The following is a 22,442-nucleotide window of genomic DNA, read 5'->3' as shown; positions in this document are numbered from 1 at the left end:
TGTCAATACATTCAGCAGTACTTCAACCATATTTCAAAGACAATAGAAGTAATTATGAAATTACATATAAAGATGTACTTAAGTAATACTTAAGTGAGTCAGAAAACACTCTAAAGTTCATCTAATTGCGTTTAATATAAATTTTGTATATGTAGTTAATTAATATTACTCAGTACTTAAATGTGTAATTACACTGTAAAATAAAGTGTAACCTTATATCCTTATATTGAAGTATATTAATTCCATAATAAGTACTCTTTTTATCCTATACAGTGCACTTTTTCACTAGTGTATCTCTCTGTATCTAGTCCAGTGTGAGTCAGTGTGATAGGCGTCCTCTGTTGGCCGCTGTGTGTTATAGCGAATTTGAGACTCACTCCAGCTGTATCCGTACTCATCCTCCTCTTCCTCATCAGGACCGTCATTATGCAGAGCAAGTCTGTCGGGAATCTCAGTCAGTGTGTCCGAGTCGGTTTCCCCAACATGTGGAACAACAGGCAGCGACAGGAAGCTTTTTCCCTCCTCTCGATTCAGCTGCCACAGTTTTGAAAATAAAACACATTAAACAAGATATAATTTCTATCCAATTAGCACGTCATCTGTCAGCACGACATCCTCCATTAAACCCATGAAATATGAAGCGTAATATAATCAAAATCAAATTTAACACATTAATCTGTTCTTCATCTCTCAGCATGAAGAACCAACAAATCAAGACATGCTGCTGTTCTGTAAAAACCTTCCATATCATTCGTTAGCCTGCTAAATTCATGTTTAATGAATGGATTTTTTTTTTTAACTATCATTATCAGTTACAGTGCAAAATTGAGATGACTAAAAATTTACTAAAATTAAATTTTTACTGTACATAAGTCTCAAAAGTTTGTATAACTTTTTATGTCGAACAAAATAGGAGATGTTTTGCAGAATGTTCATACTGCATTTTGGTGATACAAAATTGCATTTATGATGTATTTTATTCCTTTTTGGATTGAGTTTAACTGCTCCTGGTCACTGTGTGCTTTCACTGTATGGAAAAGAGCAGCAGGAGTATTCTACGAAACATCTCCTTTTGCGTTACACAGAGTAATGAAAATCATGTGGATTTATGGGTAAATAGTAAGTAAATAAGAAATGTTTGTGTCGTGTGATTATAAACTATTCCTTCAAAAAACCTCAGGTTTAAATTAGCTTTTCAATCCGATCTGCATATATCTGCGTATTCATATATAGTTTCTAATATTACTTAAAATACTGCAAAATTGTTACAATAAAATTATTTTTGTATATATTTTTATATTCATAAATGTTTATTTATATGCAAAACTGTTACCATAGCGCAATGCAAAATGAATATTGCATATATATGCATATTTGTATATATATATATATATATATATATATATATATATATATATATATATATATATTTGTGCTGTCAAACAATTAATCTTGAATCACATCCAAAATAAGTTTTTGTTTACATAACATATTTGAGTGTACTGTTTATATTTATTATGTATATATAATTACACACACATGCATGTATATATAAATAAAAAGTGTTATGTTTACAGTATATATTAAAATATGTATATACGTATATAATGTAAATACATGTAAATATTTTCAAAATATATACTGTGTGTGTGTGTATTTATATATACATAATAAATATACACAGTACACACACATATATTATGTGAACAAAATTTTTTATTTTGGATGCGATTAATCATTTGACAGCACCAATATATATTATATATATATATACACACACACACACATATTTATAGAGATAGAGAAAGAGGGTTTTAGGGCCACCTATATGCAAATGTTATGAAATCAAATTCATAACTACATATAGATGGGAGAGGAAACACACATGAGACAAACACACACAAGACACAAACCTTAAACGGTGTAGGAGTGAAAGGATTAGTCGGATACAGACGGAGGAAAGGTCTACTGTGAGTGTCAACGGCCTACAGAAAACAGAGAATAACCAGCACCAGTGAGACACACACACAGAGAGAGAGAGAGAGAGAGAGAGAGAGAGAGAGAGAGAGAGAAGGAACGAGAAAGAGCAAGAGCTTGTTCAGCAGAGAGCTACAGCAGAGCACATTTACAGCACAAAATCTGTTCTGGAGTCAGTTAAGAACAGGGCAAGTGATGGCTGGCCTGAAACTCAGCTGGTCGTCCTTACTGCTGAATCTGATCTCTGACAGCCCACACACTTTCTGTCACTGATGGAATAGAATACTAACTTACTACGTACTGAATACTGAGAAGTGTACACTCTACTGCCTGATAGTTTTGAAAAACATTAATATGCAACATCACAATGCATGTGTGTGGCATTTAGTCATCAGTTGTGAAAATAGAAAAAAAAAAAAATTTTGCATTACATAAATAAATAAAGAGTATCCCATGTGTTCTATTGCATAAAGCTGAAATAAAACACACATTTCATGAAAAACTTTGAAAAGTTAAATGTTGCACAGGTAACTATCTAAAATAAGTTGAAATTGAAGAACTAAAACGCAAATAAAAATAAATTAAAGCTATATAAAATATTTAATGAAAACTAAAACTGATAAAACTGACAAAAGCTCAAAACAAAATGACTAAAAATTAAACTAAACTAAAAAAAAAAATCTAATTTCAAAATATTAATAAATACTATAACAGTATATTAATAAAACTGGCATGTCATCCTATTACATGCTACATTAAAGAAATTCACATTCTGTGCACAGTGTAGATAATATGCACTGCAGACATTATAACAGTAGTTAATAAGCTATTCTCTGAGATGGCACCGCTAGAGACTGTTCACACAGTGCTTGTAGCATAATGCATGCGGTTGGTTAAAATCTGCATTGCTAATCAGATTGGCTGACTTTTACGCAACTTCTGAGAGTCTGAGTGCCCAGGGTTTTGCTAGCAAACTTTTGTTTACGATGTAGTGGACTGCAGTAATGAGCAGGTCTCTGAATGTCCCAGGTTCATGACCTTCTGAGCTCTGTACGAGGCACTAGCAAGGACTCCACTTTTTTAACAATTTTAATTTCCAGTTGTTTGTGATTAGCTACTGGACAAAAACATAGCATGGTTATCAAAGTTAACAGAAAGGCCACTCCCTTAGCGTAGCTCATGATGTTCCAAGCCGTAAAGCTCTTTAATTATCAGATAAATTATCTTAAATTGTGAAAAATAAATAAATAAATAAAACATGTGTTATTGCAAGATTTACAGATCCTAAAGTTAAATAAACAAATTATTCTTCTGATTTTAACTCTTAATTTGGATTTAAAGATTAATTCACAAATCAGGCTTGAGTTCACTGGAGGAAAAGATTTTCAGTCAGTTTAATTAAAATCTTCGTAATTGAAATAACTCTTAAAACTTAACTAATTAAAAAATAGAAATTAGAAGTATTCTAAGTTTTTTTTTTTTTTTAAATGACAAGCACATGAAAAATTACTAAAACATAAACTAAAAGAATATATGAAGATTTAATTTGCAAAAACGGAGTTATCTGTTTTTGCAAATGAATAACCAAAAATTTCAAAAATCATGTTTTTTCATTGTGCATTCCAATTAATCTCAATCAAACTGCAGTTGGGTTATTTTGATCAGGTAAAAAAATAACAAAAAAATACAGCTAACTAACACAATAAAACACATTAAAACATGATAACATAATAAAAAACATGATTTTTTAAATTTAAAAAAAAAACTGAGTTATGTTTTTGCAAATAAACTCTTCATATATAACTAATTCAAAACATTAATCAGTACTATGATATCATATATACAGTAAGTTATACTAAAATAACACTGTCATCGTTGAATTGGTCTGTTTCCATTGCTCAAACAAAGCTGTCTTGACTTCAAAATAATTTTATGGTGTTTTTTTTGTTATTTTTCAACCTGAACCTTGGTTGAAATGGATAAATAAGATAAATAATTACATGAAACACTGTGTCATTATTTCCTCACTTGATGGTGTTTCAAGCCATAACACCAAAAACACAACTTGTGTGATATTATTGTGATAATTTAAGATATTGCTATATTTATTGAAATAATACTGAATAATAAAATACAAATATTAAATGGGGGAAAAAATGTTGTTTTTAAAAAGAAAAAGAAATGAATATGACAAAAAAAACAAAACATAAAAGTTACTGAAAATATAAAAATAAAAGCTAATTCAAAACATTAATCAGCACTACAACAGCATATACACTCTCAGAAATAAAGGTACACTTTTGTACCTATTAGGTTCAAATATGTACACTTTAAGTAGCAATATGTACCTTTAAGGTACCAAAATGGACCCTTTAGGTACAAACATGTACCTTTTGAAAAGGTACCACCCCAGTGACAGCTTTTGTACCTTTATTTCTGAGAGTGTACGGTAAATAATACTAAAATAACACTACTATCATTGAAATGGTCTGTTTCCATTTCTTAAATCTGTCTTGACTTCAAAACACTTGGTCTTTTATGGTGTTTTTGTAATTTATGGACCTTAACCTTACTTAGTGGTCACTATGTACTGTTGTTGTAACGTTTTGACTTTCTAACACAGCTCTTTGTGGTAATGAAAAGAGCTGCAGTAATTCTTGAAAATATTTAGCTCCACTGAAGACAATCAAAAAGGTTTTAAAAACGACCTGAGAGTGAGAGTGAGTAAACACTGACAAAAAAAGTCATTTTTGGTGAACTACTTAAATGCAGTAGTAATGGAGTCTATATATCTGTGATGAAGAAGCAGATTCACTCACCTTCTCACTGCTGCTCTTCAGATTGAAGGCTGAAATGTCCTCCACTGCATCCAGTGCAGATGTCTGCCGTTATTAAAAATTCAAGAAGAGTCCTCATCAAACACAGTCCCACAAACTCTAATGTCACTGACAGGCTCTCTGTTGGTCTAGAAGATCTGAACTAAAGTCCTGCACAGTAATGAATGTCTCCCCCTCGTGTTTTGTGCTTGTTGTTCAGTGCCACTGAAACAAAGCTACTTTTAAGAGCCATCTGCAGAGAGCCATCTGCTGGGCGGGAACGAGGCATGGATCATTACCGCACATCTGGACACGGACACTTTATAAAGGTCTGATGAAGAGAAGGACAGACCGCAGAGAGCCGGACTTTACAGGCGCCTTGATACAAGGCTTCGGTCAGCGAGATCCAACATTATTACAACACATTAAATACTGTATACAATGTTTCATGCTGTAGATTTTTTCGCAGGATGAGATTTCACCAAAAACAGTCGTGATGTGTTTTGAGTCAGATCATGAAAAACATACACTTTAGCATACTTATTTTAATAGAGTACTTATTACATAAATAATATAATTCTGCGCGATCGAATGCCTTTGGACATTTAAAATTATAGTAAACGCAATTAGCTGAATTTTAGATCACATTTTTGACCCACTTAAGTAGGACTTTAAGTACATTTTTATGTTTAATTTCATAATTACTTAAATTGTCTTTGAAATATCGTTAAAGTACTGCTGAATGCTTTATGATAAACAAAAATATACTTTAAGTTATCTGTAATTACACATTTGTAAATGGTATTGTTGCAATTTAGGACATTTAAAATATATTAACTTTAAAATGTAATATTGAATAACACACTACAGTTAAAATGATAAATAAATGCTTTACAAGTGCTTTAGTATGTTAGTCAACACATCAAAATAAGCGTAATGTTAACTGTCGGGTGCTCTTTTTTTAATTGCCTTTTCCCCCATGATCACATATTTTAGTAATCATCCTAATTAGAAATCATTTGAAAGCTTATACACTCAAAATACATCCTCCCCCCCCCAGTGGTCGGTGTCGAGTGTCATATTACTAAATTTACTACAGTATTTTATAATCAAAACTTTTTCAAATTTCCACAAAAGTAAAGTAACAAATTTTTATGATATCAATTTCAAATGTGGAACATAACTCAATTAGACAAATGGCTTTGATTTTATTGCAATTTTTAAATATTTTGTCTTCTTTAAAAAGAGACCAACCTTAGTTAAGAGGTTGAAGCATGGCAAAATATTAATAAAACTTAATGATTTAAAATATACTTTAAACACTTTTAATTTGACATTATTACAAAATGCACTTTTTAAAAGTGTACTTAAGTGTGTTAAGTTACTTAAGTGGCCTTTAAGTTCATTAATATGACATTATGTGCACAGCTTTTGAAAATAATTCTTTTAAGATCTGAAGTACACTACAAGTGCACATTCAATACAATTAAGCACAATTCTTTTTCACAAGGGACATTTTTATACTACAGAGCATTTTACTAGACAAAAAGTCCAATATATTTTCAGTTTGTCTTTCCTGAAGATCACTAGTGTATATTTAGACTAAAACCCACAGAACTTTTAAAATAATAAAACATAACCATGGAAAACCTTGAGGAACAAGGAAGAGTTTTCTAGAATGTACCACTTGATAACCATTAAACACATCAGACACACACACACACACACACACACACACACACACACACACAGGCGTCTCCGTCTAACCTGTAGCGGTTTGTATGTAAAGCAGGATTCGGGGTAAGGATGGAGGGGTTGCTCTGAGTGCGTCAGCTGTAGCAGGGCTACAGGAGGTTTCTACAAGCACAACACAGAAGGTTAGCAAGCCAGAATCACCCTGCGCCAGTATATCAGCTTAAACCCATTTCATCCTGCTAGACGAGTCATTAAAACATCTAATATGTAAACTAACTGGCGTTATTGAAAAAGGAGGCTTGCGGGTAAATCACACTAAGTGGAGGACGTGTCTCGAGACATTAACAGTGAAACAGTTGAACTTTGGAGAGCCATAAAAGAAGCGTTACTTATTTAATCTCATTTGCAAATGTGTTTAAGTTGACTTACTGGCAAATCTTAAGGCTAAGCTGAGCTGAATGAGGGATGCTGGGAGCAGAGATAAGAGGGCCAAACAGAAATTACCTGACACTTTGGCACAGGGATGCATTTTAAAACTGTCCCGTATTTCTCTATGACAGGAGGTGAATCAAAACTATACAGAGTGTCAGGCTGATAGACAGACAGACAGACAGACAGAGAGATGAGGTGGAGAGCGAGAGACAGATGCAAAGCAGTCCAGTCCTGTCTTTCTGAGCACTAAACAGTTACAAAAGCGGTTAGTTAGTATTAGTGCTGGGCGATATATTAAAGATTCAAAATATATTCATAGGGATTCTGCTGACAATATCAAATTAAGCAACACTTTGGTGATTTTATATTTGGTCATTAGGTTTCTCAGTAAGTGTAACATTAAGAGAGAGTTTTAATAGTCTTACTGATTAAAACTTCAGAAGCCAAACTGGTGTTACAGTTGGTAAGCTTGATTCATTTCTATTAATCTAAACTGGTTTCATCAATTGATTTAAAACCTATTCAATACTGTACTTGCAGATAACATAATATTGTATTTACACTAAGAACACTTATGTGTACTTAGAGAGACACTTCCATGACTGTTTTGTAACAGTTTCAATTAAAAATGTCAAATTAAGAGTTTTACTTTAAAGTATTGTTTATGTTTGATATTACATTTAAAGTTATTATATTTTAAATATTTATATAAATTCATAACAAACAAGTTATATATTAGTTTATACTAAATGCTTGTCAGTACATTCAGCAATAGAGAAAAAATAGAAGTAATTATGAAATTAGTATAAAGTCATATTTAAGTGGGTCAAGTTCAGTGAATTGCATTTGATATAAATTTAAAGTATAATTCATTTTTATTGTATTGCAATATATTATTCAAAGTAGATTTTTTCCATAGTAAGTATGCTTAAGTGCAGTCCTTTTTTATTTTTATTTTTACAAGGGTATTGTTATATTGGTACATTTAAATGTAAAAAAAAATAAGTACAATTCTTTGTGTTCCTTTTGCCAAAAAACAAAACAAAAAAACAGTGGAAAAAATAATTTTTAACTAGATTTTTACTGTATTTTACTTTCATGAAATGTTTGGAATATACTTGGAAACAGAGGCTGTTTGATTAAAATGACATTCCTCTGATTAAAAAAAAATAGTTTTAAACCACTGCAGAGAAAAAACATAAACACTAAGATATACAGCAACAAATATCCTTAAAGGACTGACAAATATTGAGATTGTCAACAGAATATAAACAGTTTTAATTGAATTTATTAAAATATATATGAACACCTAATTTTTAGATGAAGTAGTGTTTTTATAAAGTTTTATATTCAATTAAAGCTATATCGCCCAGCCAGAGTTAGTATGCAGCAGTTATAAATATGTTATAAACAGCCACAGGTGTTAAGCAGCATCGATAAATGGATCGCCTCAGCTGATGTTTGTATTGTGTGTGTGATACTGACTCTGTCTCTGTGAACGATGCTCTGCACCAGAAACACCACGGGGTTTGCAGCATTACGGATGGCCTCCACCGCCTGCTCATGACTGGCGTCACGTAGATCCACTCCGCCCACCTGTCACACACACACACACACACACACACACACCCACACAGAGAGAGAGACCGCTCAAGATCATTACTTGACTGTATGGGCAGGTGTGTAGCCCAAAATCTGCCAAAAAGATGCCACTCTATTACTCTACCTTAGACAGACTGGGCTGTATAACAGTATACATGCCAAAGTAAAAATGCATCAACTGATTTTGTGATATCATTTATACAGCAAGCAGAAAATTGCACAAACTGTGCTGTGTATGGCCACTTCCGGTAGACAGCTTCACTGACTATAAAAGTTCATTTTGAGGTGTCGTAACAATGCAAGCAACATTTCAACTTTCTGTTTTTATTTGAATTCAACTTTTGGAGCAAAAATAAATATTTTGTGAATAATATTTACTGTTGTACCACGATATAAGAACTGAACTGCAACCTCATAATCACTGATTTGCAATGCACTACATTGTGCTCCACACAAATTGTGCTTCTCAAATGAAGTGCACAGGTGAACTGATTCACAATGGATTCCAATGGAGTTTGACACTAGCATAACGCTAAACTAACAATGCAACGAATCCAATAAGCACAACAATACACCATACATGCTAATATTGGGTACAGCAGTGCCTTTTTATAATTAAAATGAAATGGACATTTGACAAATCTAAGTAAATTTAAAACAATTGTAAGTAAAAGTGAATTTGTCCGCTGAGCTTGTGTAAAGTTAGAATTGGTCAAATATTGTAAGGTATTTCCAGCATTTCTGCTGTAATTATGACAAAGCTGCTTGTTTTCAAACTTTTATTAACTTATTAATTAATTTTATCAACAATAACTGGAAATATGCAAATAGCAAAACTACAATTCATTTTGTAACTCCAGACGTTTCAAGAATTAAAAATAAATACGACCTCTATTTATAACCTGATTTTGAGATTTTTCAAATTTGAATTTAGATTAGAGTTGTATTATCTTAATATGTTAATAATAATTTATAAATGTAAATAATTTGACATCGTTGTGTTATAATGAACAGCTAAGTGTGTGTGCGTACCTCTAAAATCCTGTCTCCTGTCTTCAGTGTGCCATTGTGTCCCGCTGGACTGTCCTCCAGGATGTGTTTAATAAAGATGCCCCGCATCACTTCCCCGTTGCTAAGGCGGCTGCCCATGCCCCGCCCACCAACTATGCTGATGCCCAGAGATTTCCCAACTTCCCTGTGTAACTCCACTCTGAGCAAACACACACAGAACATTCAATTAACTTTTAGTAACGTCAGTTTGCCAAACAACATGATCAATGCATTTTCATGACTTTCCCACAGTTGTCTTCATTGATAAGTTTCTCATCATCTTGATTCCACCTTCTGACCGAACAGCATCAAACTTTGCAAGCCTTAAATATATTTTCCAAGATTTGTTAAAAACAAAAATTTTGTACCAGAGGTACAAATTCAGTGCCATGTGGGATTTGACTCTAAACTTTTTGATCATAAGCCAATAGCTTTAACCACTGAACCAGCGATGAAGTGTAAAGTGTACATTCAATAACTTCAGTCAAGCATGGTTTGAAAATCCAATATTTGATCCAATACTGAGCCAATAGTTGGTGAGAAAAATATGAACACATAAAGTGCCACATCTGATGGGCATTTTCAGTCAACGTTGTTGCTTGTGATAATATTTTTTTTTTTTCAGCTGGGTTTCAAGATTATCAGGCCAAAATCTGGGGAAGATGTGATGAAAGATGAAGAACAGGTTTAAAACAACAAATGGCAATGAAAATCCAAATGGCGGACATGCAATATGGTAGAATTTGGAAAGATGCATGAAGCATTGTATTCGGTACAAAGTAAATAACGTATAATGCAGAGTTTTAAATTTAGGCCAAGTTATTTTTATTTTCTTATAAATATGTGGCACTATCCATAGCATGGTTTACAACATGTGTAGCATATATTTCAATATATATTTTGGCCAGAAAAAAACACAAAAACAAAATACATTTTTTTAAACATTCAAATATCATAATATATTTGCAAATGTACTTAAAGGAGCAAGAAAATAAATTTGCAAATGCAAAATGTATGTGATCCTTCATAAGACATGTAGTTTGGAGTATTATATATTATAAGTATTATCAACATATTTTTTGTCTGTTGCAATATGCTGTTTATAGCACACAGCATATTTCATCAAAAATCTGAAGACTGTAAATAGGTCATACGGTTATATGAAAAGCCCAATTTGAAACTTACAGTGATGCTAGAGGGTTCGAGTGAGAGAGACAAAAATTGGTCAGATTGATGTTCAGACCTTCCCTAATGAATGCACCAAAGTTTGCTCCAGTGGTTTTAAGGGCTGCCATAGAGTCCCTGAGGAAGTATAGTAAGTATACTAACAGAAACCGGTTGCTAATACATATCCATTCCTAATAGATGTGTCCATGATTTTCAGTCACATGTACATTTATCACATTTATCTGTTCTCACCTCCGTGGTAGATTCCAGTTGTTGGAAGCTGCTGTCTGTCGTTCACTCTCCTGTCCTTCTCCATCTTCTCTCTCTGGAAGATCTGAGACCGTCTGACTAAACACATAAACACAAAGCTCTCATTTTTTGTCCATTTTTCATCTCCACAAGTCAGAGAGAGCTAACAGATGAACTGTGAGTGCAGTACATACTGCTGAGTGTTGTGTTTGCCATCAGAGATCATCACTCTCGAGCTGCTGGCTAGCCCTGTATTCCTCCAAATATTCTGCAGGAACATACGTGATTCTGCACAAACACAATCACATGATTCATGAGCTTATGATGACATTTGACTCATCAGACCTGTCATCAACACTGCCGGAATCAAACTCCAAAGGAATCTCCCAAATTAAGCCCAATCAACAGCATTTGTGACTTAATGGCCACAGAAAAGTTTCCAAAAATGCAAAAGTGAGTCAATCAACATTATGCAACAAATGCATTCAATTGAGCTTAAATGGCATTGATGCACATCTCGTTTTTCTGAAGTGGGTAATATATGTGATATAGTCTGCCTATCTCTGCCCAAGGTGAAATCATTAATCATGTGATTGTCAACAGCAGCCGGTGTTTTACAGGTTAGTAAATGAATGTCCCACAACAAGACATTTTTCTTTTTCTTTTGCATTGCATCCAAAAATCCAAACCAAAAAAATCTGACTCAACAGCGAGCCTGAAAATTTAGCTTGAATTTTCATGTTTCCGGATCAGGAGTCAAAACAGAAATAGTTTGTTTGCTTCATCAGTTGAATATAAGTGAAGATGACAGATCTAATGGAGGAAAATCAAACCTTGTTTTGAACAATTCATGCATGCAGGCGGAGAGATCAAGACATTAGGAGTCACGGCACATCGATGTGAATCAAATATTCATTATCCACACGTTCAGTGAAACCGCTTTATTAATGAACGAGAATCGATGGCTGGAAATCAAATCATTGACATGAGAGAGAGAGATGTTAGTCAGAGAGGAACAACACAATACACACGATGTTAGGAGGAAATGACGGCCTGGAATGTTAATGATGAACGACAGCCTCTTGAGAACATGAATGCATGTTACCAAGGAAACAACAACCTGCTCGAACGCTGCTTGATGAGGAAACGCAGCATCCTTGAGTTTGACTGGAATGCGAGTGTTTAACATTAGTAGGGTCAGACCCACTATGCAGTACAATTCAAATTTGCCTTAATATATTGGTTAAAATACCACCATAAAAACTGAAGTACTCTCCTATCGCAGTTTAATGTGAAGATAAACCTATAAGTATGCCATAAGGAAGCCATTTGTAGGTTGACTCTCTCGAAAAGGGTAATTACTCTGGCAACAATCATTATTTTTGCAATTCTGTGGTGTAGACCTCACACAATTCAGCTTTAAGTGAACACGGGGGGAATTTTAAATCATTCACTACTTTGGTGTGAACGAATGTTACCTTTTTTTTGCCATGCCCACACACTTCTGAAATTAAAAATGAGCAATTTATTAAGAAATATTGCAGGTTTAGTTCTCTAGTTAAAATGTTGTGAAGGAAAAGTTTTCTGCAATTTATGTTTTTTTTTCTTCCATAAATTAACTCACTATAAATCACATTTCAACCTGTTTGTCTTGTGTAATACCACTTTAATTAACAAACAAAATGAAAAAAACAAAAAACAAACAAAAAAAAAAAACACACAACAGCATCAAATATCAGTATTATTTATTTAGCTTTTTTTTTCTTTTAAAAACAACTGGTGTTTGGTTCCATTTTGTTGTGTCATCTAGCTGTTTTTCAATACAAGAACTAATGTGTCCTGTGTGATTGGTTCCTTGGGCATCATGTTAATTTCTTGCAATTGTGAAACTCATGATAAAGTAATAAAGTTTATATTTCTGAGCTTGACTAGAGCATATATCCAAAAGGTCATGCTTTTATGACATTAATATTGTCATAAAAAATACAATACCATTCAAAGATTTTTTTTTTTTAATGTTTTTGAAAGAAATCTCTTCTGCTCATCAAGGCTGCATTTATGTGATCAAAAATACAGTAAAAACAGTAAATTTGAGAAATATTCTTACTATAAGACTGAATACATAATTATATATAACTTATATATATATATATAATTTTTTTTTTTTAAATGCATTTAACATTTTCAATATTTAATATTCAGCATCCATTACTCCAGGCTTCAGTATATTATCAATGTTAACTGTGCTGTTTAATATTTTTTTATAAAAATAGTTTAATAATTGTAACAGCATTTATGTGAAATATAAATATTTTGTAACATTATAAATGTCTTTACTGTCACTTTTAGTTCCTATATCTTTGTGTATAATATTTCAATAATATACAACACTGATTATTATTATTTAATTGATTATTACTGTATTTGCATGACCAGATACTTTGAGTTAGCTGTGCATTTGGAAGTGTTTATACTTTGGAGTTAATTTGTTAATTACTGCACCGGAATGCACATTTCATGGCATTTCTATTTTTGTGTAAAATACTCTTATAACAATAGTTCACAATAGTAATAGTTAGCTGATATGACTGTACTAATTGTGACTTTACTTTAACGCTATATATTAAATAGAATAAAATATCAAATAATCACAAAAAGGTACTGCATAGCAGAAAGGACCCAATAATGCATTCAGCAGAAGAAAGAAGCTCACACAGGTTTGGACTGACGTGAGGGTGAGTAAATGAAGACAGAACTGCTTCCAGTCTTTGCGATTAGAGGAGAATGGAAGCAGGGCTGCAGGCGGCCCGAACAATCAGATTCGCCGAAACAGCAGCGACAGAACAAAACGAACGCAAGCAGGGAGCCAGGACAGACAGCGTGATGAAGGCAGTACTCACACAGAGACGGGGCTCAGCTCTTCCCCCGCAGCACCTGTGGATCTGGAAACGTGAAGAGCAGTTTACGGACACAGACGCCGCTGGCAGCGGGAGGCAAAATAAAGCGACTCTCTGCAGCTAGAACAAGCTCTCTGCTGCCAGACGGCTTCTGGATCACCGCTGGGCACTGATAAGCCTTGTTTTATGAATGTCTGTTTCACCTTTTATTGTGAATTTAAATCCTGAGTTCTGCTGATGGTTTTATTAAATTGGCAGCACCCTTAAAATACGCCCTGACCGTACATAAACTCCATTATAATGGATTTTTCTTCCATTGGAACAACTCAAGCTTGAAGTGCCACCAAAATGTAACCCGGCTGACAAGCTAGATACACCGACTGTAAAGTTTGTAGTGGGTAATGTTTTTGAAAGAAGTCTCTACTGTTCACCAAGGCTGTATTTATTTGATCAAAAATAAATTGAAATTGTGAAATATTATTACAATTGAAAATAACAGTTTTCTATGGGAATATATAGTAAAATGTATTTTATTGCTATGTTTTCAGCATCATTACTCCAGTCTTCAGTGTCACATGATCCTTCAGAAATCATTCTAATATTATGATTTGCTGCTCAAGAAACATTTCTGATTATTATCAGTGTTGAAAACAGTTGTGCTGATGAAGGTTTTTGTGGTAACCGTGATTTATTTGATGAATAGAAAGTTCAGAAGAAGTTCAGCATTTATTTGAAATAGAAATATTGTAACATTATAAATGTTGTTACCGTTACTTTTGATCAATTTAATGCATCCCTGATGAATACAATTATTATATTTCTTAAAAATAAATCTAACTGAGATCAAACTTTTGAACCGTGTAGATTATGCAGTAAACAAACACTTATTTATATGATATTTTTTTATGATTAATTAATAAACACATTGTGTAATTTATTGTAATGAATTGGCAGCCTTTTATTTATATTCATTTGGTTACTTTCTCACCACTGCATCTCATGTTTTTAAATGAAAAAGTACTCTTTGTGATTGGTTTTGGGTCCTTCGTATTACATACATACATGAAGCTCTTTTGTTTCTGATTAAGTAAATTAATTAATTAATTACATATGATTTATTAACAAGAATTTAAATATTATGCACTTTTTTCAAAGATAGTCGTGTTATTTTATTGCTTTGAAGATGTGCATTAGTAATATTTTGCTCGATGCGGCATCTTGTGGCCTCAGGAGAGAAGCCAAAAGCTTTTTTTCCCCTAACTGAAATTATGCCTTTTATATTCAAATATAATTCAAATATTGATAATATTTACGTACAAAATTTGAATTTAGTTTTTCAGCCATTTTGACAGCCCTAACATATAATGTAATTTATTTGATTTTTTTAATTAAATGATTTATAGCACTAGAAACTTTACAATAAGCTTCCACTTGCTAACATTAGTTAACAATAACTAACAATGAAAAATTCTACTAATCTTAGCTTATATTAATTTCAACAATTATTAAGACATTATTGAAATCCAAAGCTATATCTGTTAATAGGGCTGGGCGGTATATCGAGTTTGTACGATATATCGATATATTCTTTATAAGCGATACAGTATGGAGCAATACCGTTAATATCGATATACAGTAGTTTGATACGAGCGCATCTGAAAAAATATCTACGGAGGACACAGACTGAACTGCTGCAGAGAAAGTGCATAACACAATTTGTTCTAAACATGTGACAAGCTTTATATGAAGGGCTTTAAAAAAACTGGTAAGATATTACTTACTAGCCTATTGTTTATCGTTTCAATTTAAATCGGCTCTGACAGAAAGGCTGCGTGTGCCGCTTACAGACGCTGTTTAATGTGTTTGAGACGTGCTGTTTTCCTAAATGCATAACTTACATTTCACAGGTATATTCTCCATCTGTAAATGTTAGAAAGCCATGGAAATTCCATTTTGCTGTCCATTGTGCATGAGCTTTAGCTTTGCGATTCTCCGCTAAACTTCACAGATTTCATTCAGAATGAGCGCGCCATACAGACACGAGCACAATAACTGACTAAAATATACATTTTGCTGAAATATTTGTAGTTGGACAATAAATGTGACGTATGTAGAATTTTAAACCTACAAGTAAGTGTATTTGTATGATAGCACTAACTGTAAAGTGTAATGGGGTAATCAAAATAGCCTTTTTACGCAATTAGCCTATAGTATGTGCATTTTTATTATTTTCATTTTTAGTTTAGTAAATTTAACTTCTGCTTTTAAAAGCATTATTTTTGTTTTAAGATTGCAATGTCACAATGTTAGAATGTGATGTGATTTTAACCCTTTTTGCACATAATATATGCCTACATGCTTACATTCACTATTTGTTTAATCCAAATACAAAATACCGAGATATATATCGTGTACCGCAAATCAGCCAAAAAATACAGAGATATGAATTTTTGCTCATATCGCCCAGCCCTATCTGTTAATATTATTTATTAAACCTGAGCTTACATTAACAAATGTAAACTAATGTTAACAAATATGTGAGCACAAAACCAGTCATAAGTATGTTTAGTCATAAGTATACCTGTAAATAAATATAACAGTAACCAATAATACAATATATGAGTCAAAATTAGAATTTTTTTCTTTTATGCAAAAAATCATTAGGATATTAAGTAAAGATCATGTTCCATGAAGATATTTTGTAAATTTCCTACAGTAAATATACCAAAACAAAAAATATACCAATTTTTTTTTTATTAGTAATATGCATTGCTAAGAACTTCATTTGGACAACTTTAAAGGTGATTTTCTCAATATTTTGATTTTGTGATTCCAGATTTTCAAATAGTTGTATCTCAGCCAAATATTGTACTATCACAGGGTTGCTGCAGGATTTTTAAGCTCAGATTTAAGACTTTTTAAGACCTGCACAAATAAAATTAATACCATATGAGCGGGGTAGGGCAATGTCTATGGTAAACTATTAAACTGTAAAATGACTGTAAAAAGCATGATTTACAGTTCAGATAGAAGTTTTCACAAAACCAAAAAGTTTCATAAAATGATACACTTCACATTTCAGTGTTTAAACCATTTTTTAAGAAAATGGATGTCAAAAGTATTAATTATTATATTAATTTAATTATTATCAATAAATTATTATTTTAATTAAACAACATACAAACACATTTTACTGTTTATATTTTTATAATGAATTATCTTCTTATCGATCCACCAGTTCACATTTACAGCACTGTGTGTTTGCAGGGTAAAAACATGGGTCGATTTTCAACCCAAAACAACCCAATGTTCCTGCTGTACCGGAGGCTGCTGTTCAAGGACTGCATAGGACCCTATTTTTTGGGACAGCGCTATCTATTCCAACAGAGGAGACCTGATTCATACATCAAACAAACAGATGCAAAGACTAGATCCATGGAAACTATTAATTTGTTATCTTTCCATCTTATTTTTTTAATGTAACTGTTTGATGGGGAGTCAGCAATCTCCATTTAGCCTTTTTAGCTGTGCAAAACAGTTCATTGTGCTGTTGGATGTTGTAAATTAGTATTTGTATTTAAATTATTTTACTTTTATTAAAGTACTAATAATCACAATAATTTGTCCCGCAATTGTTTTACCATTTACTGCACTTTAAGCAGGTCACACATCAGACGTGAAGTGAGACGAGGTCTTGCACAGACAAGAAAGTAATTAGTAATTAGTAATTTGTCTTCTTTCCAAGAAAACTGAATTTAATATATAGAATTTAATGAAATAAATTAGGTTAAATATTTCAAGAGGGTTACCAACGGGTATGTTTAGGGTTAGGAGTTGGTTAGGACAATAATTAAGTGTATACAATTAAACAACTAGATAATTCATTAAAAATAACAATATACAGAATTGAATAGCAAGTGCTATAAAATAGCCAACCTGATCTCATGAAAGTGCGTATAAATAGTACGCCAAATAAAAACGAAAACTCGTGGTAAAAGAGCAATGATATGGAAGTGCTGTAACAAGTCTCATTTAGCCTAACGCACTTTTTTTTTTTTAAGAAAACAAGCAGTAAATGAATAGAGTGCAAGTCTAAAAGGGACAGGTTTTATTTTTTAATGTTAGTTAATGCAGTACACTAACGTTAACTAATGGGGCCCATTTTTTTGAAAAACTCAAATTAAATACTCTGTGTTTCCTTAATATAAAATAATAAAACACAAACCTTTCTGAGAGTGACTAATTATCCAACTCTCAAAAACAGCAATTTCTGTGTGAGAAGCTGAAGAGAAGCTCAGCTGAATAATGCGTGTGTGTGTGTTTGTGTGCGAGTCTTTGAGTTTGAGTGTGTGTTTGTGTTTGTGTTTGTGTGTGTGTGTGTGTTTGTGGCATATGAGGACACAAATTTGTACAATGACATGGGTATGACATAGGTATTACAAGGAGAAGATGATTTATGAGGACATTTCCCCATGAAAAAAATGATTTTATTTGAGAAAGTAAAAATGCACAAAGTTTCCTGTAAGGGGTAGGTTTAGGTGTAGGGCAATAGACAATACGGTTTGTACAGTATAAAAACCATTATGCCTATGGAATATCCCCACAATTCACAAAAACGTATGTGTGTGTGTGTGTGTGTGAGCGTCTCACCCCAGGTCTGGTCCGATCAGAGAGTGTCTGCGCAGCATGGCTCGTGCCTGAGCGTTGGTCAGGTTTCCCGTCGGTTCTCCGTTGATGGCCAGAATCAGGTCCCCGACCCCGAGCCGGCTGTCTCTGCTGATGGAGCCGCCGTGAATGATGCTGCGGATCAGCATCCCGGGCCCGTCCTTCAGTGCACACACCGTCATGCCTGCAACACACGCAACCGGACGTGATGGCTGCTGTTTTAATGCCATGGATGCTTCCTTGGCGTTTTCATGGCAAGAAATCTAAATTTAAAAACCTATAGGTTTTAAGGTTTTTAAAGGTTGCTTTAGACACAAATTCTAAAATGCTTTCAAGGTTGATTCCTTTAAAAATTGAAGTGTTTGTAGAGTAATATCATTTGTTAAGTGACTGTAAACCAGCACAATTTAATAAAATGTTATGATACTGATATTTCTTACTGAGCATTGTGTAAATTGATCTGATCCCACTGATTATTGAAAATAAAGATGCAACTTTTCACATTCTGCCAATGTGCCAATCACAATAGAAGCTCTATTAGAATCAGTGTTATTCTAGTATTATTTAAATACTATTAAAGCATTTATTAATATTTTGAATTGGCTTTTATTTTTATACTTTCATTTTTCATTTTAGTTCTAGTTTTTGTCATATTTATACATATATATATATATATAACCTTTAAGCTTTAATTTATTTCAGTTTTAGTAATTTTACTTACTTTATTTCAGTTAAATGCCAAAGCAACATTTCTAATTTTCATTTAAGTTCTAGTTTTCATATAATATGTTTATTTCAGCTTTATTTCAATTAGAAAAAAATATATATTTTTATTAGTCTTAGTTAGCATTAACACCATCAATTAGAAATTGTTTAGGTTTAAAATTCAAGGATTTTCAACATAGCAACAATTTCATGATTATACATTACATTTTAACCTAAGAAAATTTATTTTCTATGATTTGTTTTTTACTTTATATTGATTTATAACAATTTATATTGATATTACATTGATGTGTACTTATTCTCTTATATGTGCAATATTTTTTCACATTTATTTTAGATTTGACATTTGAGTAAATTTTTTTAAATGAATTTTTTTATTAAATTAAATACAAAATCCTATAGGTAGCATTTCAAACATTGATAACTAATATACTTTGTTGTGCTGTATGCATGAGAACATTATCACAGGTAATTCATGCTAGAAAATAAAAAGTATCACTAAATATAAATTGCAGACGCAGACATTACAGTGGGAATCATGAACCACATACAGCATACTCTGTTTCTACAGAGGTAGCACTGTAGTTAAAGTGTAATTTAAAATGAACTATTTTTCCGGATACGTGCTGTGTATTTTTATGTTTATTAGAGTACCGCATGGTTATTTCAGTCTCCCGTGAGGAGCACTTAGTAGTGGATGTTAAGTCAGCATTGTAAAAATCATCGGCCAGGAACTTAAATGTACTTTAATTTGCAATCTTCTAGATCAAGAATGGGAGTCCATTAACATCTGTGACAGTAAAGCCGAGTGCGGATCTAAAGCGGTGTTAAGCAGACTCACATGAATGCCAGATTTCCCTCAGCTGAAATTTTAATATCCTAATAGCATATACTGGCAAAGCAGATGCCTTTGAATTGCTGCTCCGGGATAAAGTTGGCCTAAACTGCTGCTGCACGATCCCACGGCCAAATCCACATCGCAATCATTAGTGAAATCAGTGGCTGGGGAAAACTTCTCATCACATCACTGGCTGCATGTATACAGCGAGAAATATTCCCTTCGTACTGTCCTATTTTAAAGTGAGGTCACATGTACCTTTGCACAAGACTGCACTTGCAGGAAATATAATATTAATGAAATAAAAGTTTTATTTTAAAGTGCATTTTAAATTATGTTTAAATAATTTTTCAATATTAAAGTAGATGGTATTTCAGTTTAACATTAATTCAGTACACTTTAACCAAGTAATTAAGAAATTACTAGTGCTGTCACTCAATTAAAAAAAATAAATAAATAATTGATTGCACATTATTTTGTAATTGTGATTCATTGCATCTACGATTAAACTTTGTAATAATACATATATTTTCACACTGAACCTCCGAATTAATGTAGAAACAAACATTTTTATATTATAAAAATTGGTTTATATTATAAATGACATCTTTTTAATAAGTACTATAAATGAGAGCAAAAATCACAGATACAAATACTGTGAGATTGGCAATGTTTACTCATTTGATCAAATTGAGTATTGATTTAAAAATAGAACATCAATACTCAATTTGATCAAATGAGTAAACACTGCCAATTAACATAACAGTAAATGCAGTCTGAACTGAAGTTACATATAACTTAAAAAAAATCCATGTAACTCCTAGAAATGACATATAAAGGTGTACTTAAGTCCCATGTAAGTGGGTCAAAATCACTCTAAAGTTCAACTAATTGTGTTAAATATAAATTTAAACTATAATACATTTTCATTTGATTGCAATTAACATGCAGTTAAGTTTCTGAAAACATTACATTCTGATCACACTTAAGTCTATTCTTTTAAAGTATATTATTTCCGTAATAAGTATTCTTTTTAAAAGCATCCTAAAGTGTGCTTCTGTTTCACGGACAGGTTCCCGTTCTCATACCTAGACTGGAGCTGCCCTTGACCACAGTGATGGTCCGCTCGAAGCTGCTCCCCGCGGCAGCGTTTAGCTGCTGGGTCTCGTCCGCGGGTTTATCTGGAAGCAAATCCTCCTCCTGAGAGGAGAAAAGGTCAGAATCCTCATCAAAAACCACATCAAAGACTGAAGTCAAGGACAGCGAGTGATGAAAGAGGTCAGCAGGATGAGCGCGATTGTGAGGGGCTAATTTGGAAGCAGGACGGATAAGAACAGACTAGCAAAACTATGGAAAATTAAAGCCGTAATGTGTGACCCTGGACCACAAAACCAGTCTTAAGTCGCTGGGGTATATTTGTAGCAATAGCCAAAAATACATTGTATGGGTCAAAATGATAAATTTTTTTTAATGCCAAAAATCATTAGGATATTAACAGAGTTGAGTATAACGCGTTACTCAGTAAAGCAGTACTGTAATCTAATTACTTTTCCTGGTAACACAGTACTGAGTTACATTTTAAATTTATGTAATTTGATTACAGTTACTGATGTCAGTAAAATTACGTTACTTAAGTTACAAATGCAGTGTTAAAAAATATGAAGTGAATGTGTACAAGTTTATGTCACAGTAACACTAATAAAGTAAAAAATAAATGACTCATCAGAATGAGATCAACCGCTGGATTAAACCACGTCAGCATCACAATTCAAGGCTTATTCCTCACAGCGCGTCTTCTTCCAAAAACGAAAAGTAGCCAAGATAAACTTGAATCTTTCTACAGACGTTACGTGAGCGTTAACATGTTCGTGCGTCTCAGGCTTCGTGTGGATGATTATCTTATAGTGCGCGATGTGCGTGGGCGTGATCACATTATAGGTGAGCTCAGACGGGAAAGTCTGTACCTCGCGTTGGTTTCATAGGGATTATTTTATCAGAGAATATTTGTTTTCGACATAACTTCATTTAATAATAGACACTTCAAGCTTTCTTTAGAAATACTGTATGACTCGTTTCAGGAAGATATTCACAGAGACTGAGAATGCAGAAAGCGCATCCTATTTGTTTTCTTTATTTTACAAAACCAAAAAAAAAAGGTACACAATCAGGGTAAACAAATAATAGGCCTACTTATGTTTTTTTTTCCCCAGTCAATATGAAATTAATGAAAGAACTATGAGTTTCTCTTTGTAGTGTATTTATTAGGTTTGATAACATGAAAAGTAAAGTAAACTTGAAAGTAAAGTAATTAGTAATCTGATTACTTTT

General features: G+C 32.8%; 1 protein-coding gene across 1 annotated transcript in view; it reads right to left on the bottom strand.

Moving 5' to 3' along the window:
* The window catches only part of LOC131543702 (multiple PDZ domain protein), a 93,927-nt gene that overhangs the window by 22,219 nt on the left and 49,266 nt on the right, over positions 1-22,442 (bottom strand). Inside the window, 12 exon segments of the mRNA XM_058781381.1 lie at positions 378-534; positions 1,914-1,985; positions 4,797-4,859; positions 6,561-6,650; positions 8,406-8,516; positions 9,555-9,732; positions 10,992-11,087; positions 11,183-11,209; positions 11,211-11,276; positions 13,889-13,930; positions 18,536-18,734; positions 21,203-21,314. Of these exon segments, the coding sequence (XP_058637364.1) occupies positions 378-534; positions 1,914-1,985; positions 4,797-4,859; positions 6,561-6,650; positions 8,406-8,516; positions 9,555-9,732; positions 10,992-11,087; positions 11,183-11,209; positions 11,211-11,276; positions 13,889-13,930; positions 18,536-18,734; positions 21,203-21,314 (1,213 nt within the window).

This window comes from Onychostoma macrolepis, chromosome 07 (genome assembly GCF_012432095.1).
Source record: "Onychostoma macrolepis isolate SWU-2019 chromosome 07, ASM1243209v1, whole genome shotgun sequence".
In the NCBI taxonomy this organism is placed as follows: Eukaryota; Metazoa; Chordata; class Actinopteri; order Cypriniformes; family Cyprinidae; genus Onychostoma; species Onychostoma macrolepis.
The sequence above is the reverse complement of the archived record's forward strand: the minus strand, read 5'-3'. Positions and strand labels throughout refer to the sequence as shown.